We start from the raw sequence: 10,825 nt of genomic DNA, 5'->3' as shown, positions 1-10,825 counted from the left end.
AGCAGCCAACAATGAGATTCATCCAGGTCGGGGAGCCAATCAGGCTGGGACACGAGCGAAGGAGTCCAGGGCAAGGAGCATGACTGTGAGAGTTTAGAGAGGTGAGCGTGGCCTTGAAGTCCTCTTCCCATCCCCCTCCTCCATCCATGTTGGCGGTCTCAGTGAGAGGCTCTGCCTTCTTCCTAGTTGCCTGAACCCCGAATCTGAGCATTCTTGCCTCCATCTGCCTCACCCTCTGTGGTTTATCCATCCCCCATTCCCATTGACTACTAGCTCCCAAGGATCTCTCTGAGTCCCTCACTTTTCTCGATCCTTGTAGCTCCTTCTCCAGCATGAGTCCTCCATCGTCCGTCACCTGGATTACTGCATCTCTGCTCTTGCCTCCTTTCTGCAAGTAGTGCTCACTCCTTCTGCTCCTTCCTCCCCCAGGTCGTGCTCCTGCCTGAAATCCTCCACCAGCTAGCCCCACAACTTGGAAGAAAAACTTTTTTTTTTAAGGCTCTATTTGTGTGTTGTTCCTCCTTACCTCTCCAGTCTCGTGTCTTGATCCTGTTCCTTTGGTATCTGCCCCCTCCCTTTCTCCTCACTCTCCTTATATTGAATTCCTCTATCCCAGGATTTTTCACCTTCAGGCCTTCCAGCTGTGATTCCTTCTGCCTGGACTGGCCCTTAACTTCTGGCCTCAGTAACTCCTTATCCTTCCAGTCTTACCATGTGCCACTTCTGAGAAGCCTTCCGTGCTTTCCTAAATCTGGATTATTTGCTTCCTTAGGTTAGCATGTGTTGTAGGATACATTGTTGCTGGAGGCTCTATCTGCTGCACCTGCTAGACATGGGCTCTGGGACAGGAACAATCACATTCTTGCCATATCTCGGGTTCTAGCTTCTAGGACCCTGGTTCTAGGACCTCAGGACACATGCCAGAAAGTTTAGTTTTTTCCCTGCAAGGGATCAGAGATACAGACTCTCTGAGCCCAAATTCTTGGAGCTTTAAATATATTCTGTAGCTTCAAGTTTGACCCCAGTATAAGAATGCCATGCCTGTAGTTATAGAGGGAGCCTGAGCAGAGCAGAGTGATTCACACACATACAATAAATGTCCATTTTATTAGGAAGTGAGTCTGCTTTTCTCTATGTAAGTAAAATACCCTATAAAAATAGGTACCTTGACATAAAATGACTCTTAGCACATCTCCTCTCCCCTCTCCCTTCACACCACCCACTGGGGGGAGTACTGTTGACTGGAAATATTCAATATAATATTCCACTAAAGAAAGTCTTTTGATATTCGCTTCTTAAAAGCAACAGTACCAACAACAATAAAACCACCCTGAATCCAAGAGCCGGAGCCCCAAATCTCCTAAAACATTGGGAGTTCTTATAAAACATCCCCTCTGTGTTCCCCTTAGGTTATTGAAAATGTGTGCTTTGGTTGGAGTTCTCATGTGGGCCTCCCAGCGCAGCGCGTGGGTGACTGGTTAGCCATACCTTGGAGCCCCGGTGACAGCTCCTGGAAGAAAGGGGGCTGCCATATGAAGCCCTGGGTGCATCTGGTGTGACTGTGTATGCAGCCTACATATAACCTTTGAATGTTCACACTCTCCTGCGTCCTGAACCCAATCTCTGTTTAGCAGGGACATCTGAAAACTGAGAAAGTTTTTCTATCACCAAGAAAGTGCTGTTCCCCCACCCACCAGGGACCTCAGAGCCAGAGCGGGTCATTCCGAGGCCAACTCTGGCTTGAACTCGGGGTTTGGGGGTGGTGGGTTGCCTTGGTCACCAGCACTCAGTTCCATCCTTTGCCTTCAAAGGGGTCCCGCTGTTGCTGGTCCTCACAGCTCCCGTAGGTCAGCACCATCATGTCACCGTGATGTCACCGTATTGCAACCACGAGGCTTGTTTATAGGCCACGATGCTGTAAGAATTGACAATCCAGAATTACAAGCCAACAATTGGAATGAGGCAAAGGGTGTGCCTTTTCCTCCCCACCAACAGCTACCTGAGAGGCTCTGTCCCTCATGCCCGGGAGGCTGTCTGGAGTTGAGAGATGGCGGGAGGAAACGTCTCCCACTCCAGGCCCATTCCAGTCCTAAGACATCTCAAGCCCTTTACGTCTACACTTTCCTTTTCCCAGAATCTCTCCCCATCTCACTTCTGCCTGATGATGACCTCCCATGTGTATTTCAAGGTCAAGACTGGCTAATCGCAAGCAGAATTGGCTATTTCATCTTCTGTCTTTCCATAGCCCCCTTCCACAAATCCTCATTACGTTGTTTGCAAATATTTGTAGCTAAGGGCATGCATAGGAATTAGGAGATCTGAGGCCAAGTCTTGGATCTATGTGAACTTTGGCCTGTACTTCGGCCTGTCCTTTGGCCTGTCCTTCTACCTCTGGGGTCCTCGGACTTTCCTGTGTTTGAGCCCTAGGAGCCTCAGAGTCTAAGTTAGAGCACAGCTCTTCCTGGCTGATGGCCAGCTCCTGGAGCTGCTGGGTGGAGTACGAATGAGAATCCAAACCTTCTAAGGGAGAGCTTCGTGAGCTCTTCCCAAAACGCTGACTTTCCATCTTCCATAAGCCACAGGACTCCACAGGGAGAAGCACTTACTATACTTGAAACAAAACTCATTGTATTACTAAGCCTGCAGGAAAGCCCAGCAGTGGAGGCAGCTACCCACAACGCCGTGAATGCCTGGCTGCAGTCCTGACTCCAGCTGAATCCTGCAGAGACCTGACCACGCAGACCCGATGGGATGGCCAGCCCTGCCTTCAGGTCAGCCAAGAGGCAGCTCTGGGGGTTGGAGGTTCACCGTGCTGACCAGTAGGGGCCACACCCTTCCAACAGAGGATGCCTTAGATCCTTTTTGAGTACTCCTGACATGCCAGGCTCTCTGCTGGGCATAGACTCTCCATGCTGAGCCAGAAAGCCGTTGTTCCTGCCCTCAGGCAGCCTGCCATCCAGTGGGCAGGCTTATGAAAAGGCAATCACTAATCATCAGCTGTCATGCTATGAAGGAAAGTACAGGAAGCTTTGGGAGCATATGATAGAAGGACCTAATTTAGGTTGAGAATGGGTTAAGACCATAGCCAGTTGGGTTAAGGAGGCACGGTGCAGAAGGGAGAAGGACACAAAGGGCAACCACTGGGGCTGACGCATGGGGTCGGGGAGGGTGGTAAACAGCAGCAACAGGCACCAGGGAGGTTGGCAAGCCCGGACTCTGTGGGGGCCTTGTGGTCCATGGAAAGACATTCAGGTTGTATCCTAACAGCAATGAAAGCCAAATGCAGAACTTTGAGCAGGAGATGACATGATCTGTTTAAACACTTGAAGGAAATTTCTCTGGGCACCTGGTAGAGGGAGGATGGGGTGGGCACAAGAGTGGACATGGGGGTAACGGTTCAGAGGCTAATCCAATTTTTCAAATGCTCAGGCCTCGGGGTGGTAGCAGTAGCGATAAAAAGAAAAGGATGAAATCTAGGCCTATTTTGAAGGTGGAGTCAATGAGGTCTGATGGATTAGCGGTAAGGGGAGGTAGAGAGGAGGGAGGACATTGGTGACTTGGGTTTCTCTTCCTGAGGGAGTGGCGGTGCCTTTTAGTGAGGTAGGACAGACTGGAGAGGGAGCAGACGTAGGAAGGCATCAAGAACCCAATTTTGGAAACTTAGATGGTAATTCAAAGTTTTGAAAGTACTTTAGTTTGCTTAGAGAGAGAATATGAAGTGAGAACCCAGAGAAGAGCCCTAAAGAACCTTCCATTTGGTGTTTTGTCAGGAAGAAGCAATAAGGTGTTGAGAAAGCCCAGTGACAGTGGAGAGAGACCAGTGGTGTGGGGACCGTGAGGAAATCATGTGGGGTGAGGACCGCAGGGAGTCCAGTGGCTTCAGCCTTGAAGAGTCGTTAGTGGCCTTGATGAGAAGAGCTCTGGTGGTCAAGGGGGGCCTCACATGGGTGGGAGATGAGGACGCAGCAAGGGCACACCAGCCTTTGCAGAAGCTGACCATGAAGCCAATGGAGGTTGAGGAGAGATTGGGTGGTAGATCACTTGTCAGTTCAGTAAGCATTCAGGAGAGAGCAGCTCGCTCTCGCGGGGAGGGAGCTCTCTAAGGAGACGGGACAGGTGGCACCCTGACACTGGTGACTCCTCTAAGAAACAGTGCCCTGTGGTGGGTCAGAGACTGCCTGGGTTCAACCCTTGTCTCTGCCACTTTTTGGCTGTGGACATTTGGTAAGTTACAGAACACCCTAGAGTGTCTATCTCCTTATTTGCAAAAATAGCAATAGTAATGACCTCCAAGAACTTTGAGGGAAGATTAAATTCATTAAATATATGCAATATTTTAAGTAGTAGCTGGCCCATGATAAGGGCTATTTACATGTTTGCTATTGTTACTACTAATTTAAAAAGGGTGGGGAGGGCAGAGAAGAATCAAGTGGCAAGCAGGTCACAGACGGGCAGAGAGCAAGTAGGAGAAGGCCGGTTCTCAACAGTAATGTGAAACGGACTCACTTTGGGACCAGAAAGGGCTGGGGACACAGTCCCTTCTGGCAAGCAAGCTGTTGGCAGCTCTGGCCCAGAGACCATTCCTCCAGCGTTCTGCCCTCTGCTGCCTCCTCTGTTCCCTGCTCTCACGTGCCTTCCTGGGCTTCTATGTCATTAGAATGTAGCTTTTCTCTCTGTGGTTGGAAAGTTCTACTGTTTTTCCCCGGTGCTCTCACTTGATTGATTGATGGTACCGCCTTGGCCTCTTCTAACTGTATGAATTTTTCAAGATCTTGTTCATTCAGGGACTCCATGGAAGGGAAAGGTAATGGAAACACTTGTACTAGAGTTCTCAATCTTGGTTGTATATTCAAATCATCTGGAGAGCTTTTAAAAAGTCCTGTGCCCAGGCTGCACTCCAGATCGACTGAGTCGGAATCTCTGGGGGTAGGATCCAGACATCAGGGACTTGTAAAGCTTTCTAGGTGATTCTAGCATATGGCCAATGAGGCTTTATTTTCTCATGTGTCTCTTTACTGGTACATGACTTTGAGAGAGAAATAATGATCAACTACTTCAGTGCCTCATTCACGTAAGCACTCAGGTACTTACTTGATAGATTCAAGATCCTGTCCCTGCATCTGTGATAGAAAATCGCGAAGACCCTTCAGGGCCTAAGGAAGACACCGTGCATGGAAATTCTGACCAAATCCAAGCACACATTACATAGTGTCCTGGGGTGAGAGGTCAAGAGAAGCCCACCTCCTTCTTTGCGTAAAGTCTCTTATGCAAGACCAGCATCCCACTCAGTACACACAAGAAGCAGCGAAACTGTAGAAAGGAACCAACTACTGTATTTTCTCATGGCTTTCATTGGTCCATTTATCTCTCTAACTATGCCACACATTAACTACTCAGGCTTGTTTTCTTTTGTTCTGTTTTCCTTTGTTTGTTTGTTTAGGTTAAGGAGACTATTTCACCCATCTCCCAAATAGGGCTGGGTGACTTCCAAGTGGCACAGCTACTAATCCATCACTTACTTGGGCAAACAGCTGGGAAATTTGCATTGCATGCTAATGTCTAGCTGAGCCCAACCAATTCACCCAAGACTCACATAAAAATAGGGCCCAGGAAAAGGCCCTCCGTCCATCCCTCTGTCCTGCTGTCCCTCCCTCCCTCCATCCCTCCCTTCCTTTTTTTCTCATCGGCACATCTTTCTTTTCTCAACCATGAAGTAGAGCAAAGAGCCTTCATGATTGATGGCTCAAGAGGCTCAGCCTTGGGTAGCCTGGGTGGCTCAGTTGGTTGAGTATCTGCCTTTGGCTTAAGTCATGATCCCAAAGTCCTTGGATCAAGCCCCACATTGGGCTCCCCATTCAGGAAGGAGGCTACTTCTCCCTCTGTCTCTGCCTGCAGCTCCCCCTCCTTGTGTTCTCTCTCTCTCTGTCAAATAAATAAATTTAAAAAAGAAAAAAAGAGCATCAACCTTCTGTGTAGGCAGGGACATATATTACGATGTGAGAATTCTCACAAGGCCTTACTGCCATCTACTTCCTGCTTCTTCCAGGCTGCCCTCGATTGGTTTCTATTGGGCTGTCTGTAATGCCACCATTACTGATGCATAGAGCTCTCTGTGCTACCAGGCAGGTCCCCTAAAATGCAAATCCTTATCAAATCCCTTGCCCCTTAGTGTGGATATATTCACTGTATTCCTTTCTTCTGTGGTGGGATTGATACAAACACGAGAGGACCTCACTGAATGAGAAGGGATAAATGGTCTCAAACCATCCAAGACTGTGCTAATGGAGTAGCCACTATTGCACAGGCCCCTGAGCACTTGAAACATGTGCAAATGGAGTCCAAACTGAGATGTGCCATCAGCATAACATACATCCGGATTTCAAAGACTTAAAAAAAACAAAACTCACTGATACTTTTGTAAATTGACTAGATATTAGAGTGATATTTTGGATATATTGGGTCAAATCAAATGTGTTACTAAAATTAATTTCATCTGTTATCATTTTTAAAAATTACTAGAAAATTGACAATTGCATATATGGCTTGCAGTGTAGCTTGCTCTGGTGACTTGCATGAGAGAGGGCTGGTCAGAGGCCATTTTGGTCTGTTTTGGTGATGTCCAAAGCTGGTGCTCTTACCCTGGGAGTGGAGTTCCTCTCTTTGGCTTCTCCAGTGGTCTTCCTGCCTGTTATTTTTCTGACTTGATTGCTCTTATTTTACCAATGAGACAATTCTCCCAGAGAGATCAAAGGAATTGCCTAAGTCCTCTAGGGAGCTCACACAGTCCAGTGGCATGTGAGAGTGTTGGGGCAGGTGGGGAGGTGGCTGAGCCCAGAGGCCGCCAGTTGTCAAGCCTTTGGAGGGCATGCCAAGAATACCCAGAAGTGAGGCAGGATGGTTCTCATCTAAAAGGACCTAAACAAAAGGGGTGGAAGTGGTTCACAAGGGTTTCTAATCCCAGCCTCTGATTACAAGGAAGTCTATGAGGCTTTCATAAACAAAGTGAATTACCACACTGCCAGGAAGTATGCCAGCTGCTTGTGGCTGTCTGTTCATTATTCAGGACTTTGGGGGTTTCCCACATTGCCAGATTCCTCCTGAGGAACAGGAGGACTTTTTCTTTGTGGGAGAGCCGACCCAGAACCCACTGCCTAAAGGCTGCAAATAAATAATTCTTTATGCTAATAGGCTGGAGGGGGTCCAGCGGGCCCTGACATGTGCCCCAGGGCCTCAGCCCAAGCCACAGTCACTGCTCCTGTCTTACCCAATTGGGATGATGGCCAGGAAGGAGAGAAAGGAGGAGAGAGCAAAACAGGTGCCAACAAACTTTTCCATGGTGAGTTGATAGATCTTGTTGTACACCGTGGAGGTCACCACCCCGGTCAGAGTCAGGGACAGCTGCAGGATGACGAACACCTTTCCTGTGGAAGGGACAGGGTTTACCAAGAAGATACGCTGCTGTCCCTTCCTTGTTACCCACTAGCTGAGTCTCCAGGGAGCTCTCAGGAGGCTCTGTGTCCTTCCCAGAACTCCCTCTCAGTCTCAGCTCACTCCGCCAGGACTCCTGCCTCTATCCAGCTGGATCTTTCTGCAACCCACAGTTAGTAGCCCCCTCCCCTGACTGGCTTTTCAGTGACTGACGTTCCGAGTCTTTCCCACCCTCCTGTTTTCACCCCCCTGCCCTGGATGGACCCCAGAGTGTTCCTAGTGTATTCAAGGCAGCTTCTGGAACTCTCTCGTAGACTTTCTGTAGGTCTGAACCCAGTGCTTCAACCCAAGCAGCTCTGAAACGGGCTGGGCAGAGAATTTCAGAGAGATTTCTTTAACGTACCATAAGAGGAGCCCTTCATGAGTTTGGACATTGCCGATCGGATGGTTGTGATGGGGATGAGCGCAAACAGCATGACGGCTCGAGCTGGAAGGGAATCACACAAGAACATTCCTCATTGTGCCCTGCCTTGGCCAAGGAGTAAATCAGAAGAAAGCAAAAAGCCTTACCAGGAATCTCCCTTTCCCCACAGACTGCATGGGCTTGCCCTGGATGTAGTGGTTTCTCCGCTAGTGGACTAATGCCCGCCCCCCCTCCCAGGTAGGCTGAGTCCCTGAGCTCTGACGGTGCCATTGATGCCACAGACCCACTTGCGAGGTGGCAGGGCACAGCTGGCGTGGGGATGGATAGTGAAGGCTGTCTTCATTGGCAGATTTAAGTGGCATCTAGGGAAGTGGAGCTGATGTCACTGAGTGACTCAGGACTCTTCACCTTGTCGCACGGACAGAGGTGTCTTCTGTCACCATTCACTGTCCCTCTGGGAGACAGTTGCAGGAGCTTTGGCAAAGTGCACCCAGGAATTTGTGCCACGTTACACAGCTGCCACGCACCCTTTCTTCCTTATTCATAATCCCAGTGTGGTGTGTGTTTAGGTGTGTGAGTGTGTGGAGAGAGAAAAGGAGAGGTAGAGGTGGTAGGAAGGGAGACAGGTACTCTGGCCTCTGCACGCAGCCTGTCTAACTGGGAGCTGGCCAGGCCTAAGTTGCCATTTTGTTAGGTGTTCTGAGACGTGTGCCCTCAGCCAAGGGACAGCCTATGGTGACTGTCTAAAGTTGTTTTTTCTGATATGTCAACCACTAACCACAAGTGACTATATAAATAAATTAAAATCAAATTTAAAATTCTGTTCTTTAGCGGTGCTAGCCACATTCCAAGTGCTCAAGAGCCACACGTGGCCAGTGGCTACCATATTGGACAGCACAGATTTTAAAAGAATTCTATCATTGTAGAAAGTTCTATTAGAGCCTGGATCTAAAGCTCTCTGCCTGTGGTCCTCAGATGGAAACTTCATTCTACTTCTTCGAGAGAATTTATTACATTGGTTGTGAAAGGCATTTATGGAGAGTTTTTATCCATTTTTAAACAGCCCATGCTTGGCCTGAAATGATTTTAATGAAGGGATCTTTCCAGCCTCATTACTTCAATGTTTTGTCCCTTTAAAACTGAAGAGAAAAAATCTAACCTCTTCTCCTAAGGCCAACCCAAAACCTTCCCTACTGACTGCAGACACCACTGACTGACCCTCCCCTGACCTAGAGCCACGGGCACGGCTCGGATAACCTTTCAGTGGGCAACACAGATAACACAATACAGTGCAACTACATTAGCTCAACCGCATGTAATCCTGTCTCCCTTCGTAAGATAGTAGGTCCCATCCCTGGTGCTGAGCTGGGACACCTAGACCACACCATGCCATGCCACGCCACGCCACGCCACGCCATGCCATGCCACGCCATACCACACCACACCATGTCAGCCCCATGACCCTAGGGGTTCACATTTTCCTTGTCCTGCCTCCCCGGGAAAGCCGGACTCACCAATGTAGAACATGTATGTCTCTTTCACAAACGCCAAGAGGAGGGCTCCTGACCCAAAAGACACCATACCGATCATGATCATGGTGGTGTCCTGGAAGCAGCGGGAGAAGACCAGGACGCCCAGGAAGCTGGTGATGAAGACGGTGTACCCTGCAGCCATGCCATAGCCCACCTGCACTTGGTTCCAACTGAGAGGCTCCCTTAGCATGAAAAGGGGCATCACGTCCACGGTGCCCACCACAGCCAGGTCATATACGACGGCACCCACAAAGAGCAGGGCAATGATAGTCCTTGGGGGCTGTGCCTTCCCAGGGGCTGGAGGGTGCCCCACCACACTCTGCTTGTCTAACTGATCGGGATCCAGGGCACGGTAGGTGCCAACCGTGCCAGATACCGTGTCCACCACAGGGACCGCCCTGCTGGATCTGGCCACCGACTCAGGGACCTTCAGGACCAAGAGGCTGTAGAAAAGCGCAAAAGCAGCCCAGCTCACGCTGCAGGCGGTCAGCACCAGGCCCTGCCCGGAGTGCCCAGGCATCTGTTTGAAGAGATGCCCAGAGGCCATGCTCCCGCAGAATCCTGCCACACCCAGGATCAGGTCGATGAGGATGAGGCGCACAGAGCGGCGACCCTCGGGGGAGCCCAGGGAGCCCAGGGCCATGACACCGGACCAGAAGGCGGAGAAGCCGCCGCATAGCCCATTTATCGCCGCTGCCCCGTACAGCACCTCCACCGGCCAGTCCAGCAGCACCTTGAGCAACAGCCCGAGGCGGGAGAGCAGGAAGCCCAGCAGGGACACGCAGATGGAGATCTTGCGGTGGTAGCGGTCGCTGAGCCAGCCCAGCCCGTAGGCAGACAGCAGCGGCGTCAAGCCCACCACGAGGTTGTAGACGATGTAGAAATTGGAGATGGCCCTCTGCTGCTGGTCCTCCAGGGCGTCCCGGGGCGACGGGCTGGTGCTGTGGTTGGAGGAGGCCCCGGCTCCAAAGGACGCCTTCACCACGAGGAGCAGCCCCGCCTCGTAGAGGGAGGCGGCCACCTGCGTGGAGGCCACCACGGGTTCGATCCAGGTCCTCACCTGGAGGCCAGACAGGAGGCCCCTCCCTGGGCAGGCGGCCTCGGGCCCCATGAGGACTCTCGGAGAGGGGCGGGATGCGGTCCCAGAGCGCGAGTGTGCGCCGTGCGGCCGGGTGCGCACAGGACGGGACCAAGCCGGAGCGCGGGACGCCTGTGACAGTGGCCGGCCCTGCGCGGCTGACCCCCGGGCCCGGCCACTCCTCCCGGCCTTAAAAGGCCGCGCCCGGCCCCCGCCTCCGCCCGCCCAGCCGGGCTGGCGACAGCCCAGGAAGCCGGGCGCCCGGGAGCGCGCCGCCCCGCTTTGGCCCCAGCGTCTCCGCCCCCGGGTCGTCGTGTCACGCTGCTCTGGCTTGCGCGGCCGCCTGACGATGGCCCCATGGCC

At 51.3% G+C, this 10,825-nt stretch overlaps 1 protein-coding gene across 1 annotated transcript; it reads right to left on the bottom strand.

The window, feature by feature from the left end:
- Positions 1 to 1,088: 1,088 nt before the first annotated feature.
- On the bottom strand, positions 1,089 to 10,542 carry SLC46A2 (solute carrier family 46 member 2). Its single transcript, XM_044265113.1, has 4 exons — positions 9,367 to 10,542; positions 7,832 to 7,915; positions 7,265 to 7,421; positions 1,089 to 1,915 (listed from the first exon to the last, which is right to left on the bottom strand). The coding sequence occupies exons 1-4, from the start codon at positions 10,493 to 10,495 to the stop codon at positions 1,858 to 1,860; spliced, it is 1,428 nt and encodes a 475-aa protein (XP_044121048.1). The 5' UTR covers positions 10,496 to 10,542; the 3' UTR covers positions 1,089 to 1,857.
- Between the last annotated feature and the right edge of the window lie 283 nt (positions 10,543 to 10,825).

This window comes from Neovison vison, chromosome 9, assembly GCF_020171115.1.
Source record: "Neovison vison isolate M4711 chromosome 9, ASM_NN_V1, whole genome shotgun sequence".
In the NCBI taxonomy this organism is placed as follows: Eukaryota; Metazoa; Chordata; class Mammalia; order Carnivora; family Mustelidae; genus Neogale; species Neogale vison.
Note: the sequence above shows the minus strand (reverse complement) of the source record. Positions and strands in the feature narration are given on the sequence as shown.

Bases quoted from the DNA above. Each gene is read 5' to 3' on its own strand.
- SLC46A2 (XM_044265113.1), bottom strand. From the start codon at position 10,495: ATGGGGCCCGAGGCCGCCTGCCCAGGGAGGGGCCTCCTGTCTGGCCTC. The intron at 7,916-9,366 runs GTGAGTCCGGCT...ATTCCCTTCCAG, and splicing joins GACATACATGTTCTACATTG to CTCGAGCCGTCATGCTGTTT. The intron at 1,916-7,264 runs GTAAGACAGGAG...CAATTCTTACAG, and splicing joins CTGGCCATCATCCCAATTGG to CATCGTGGCCTATAAACAAG.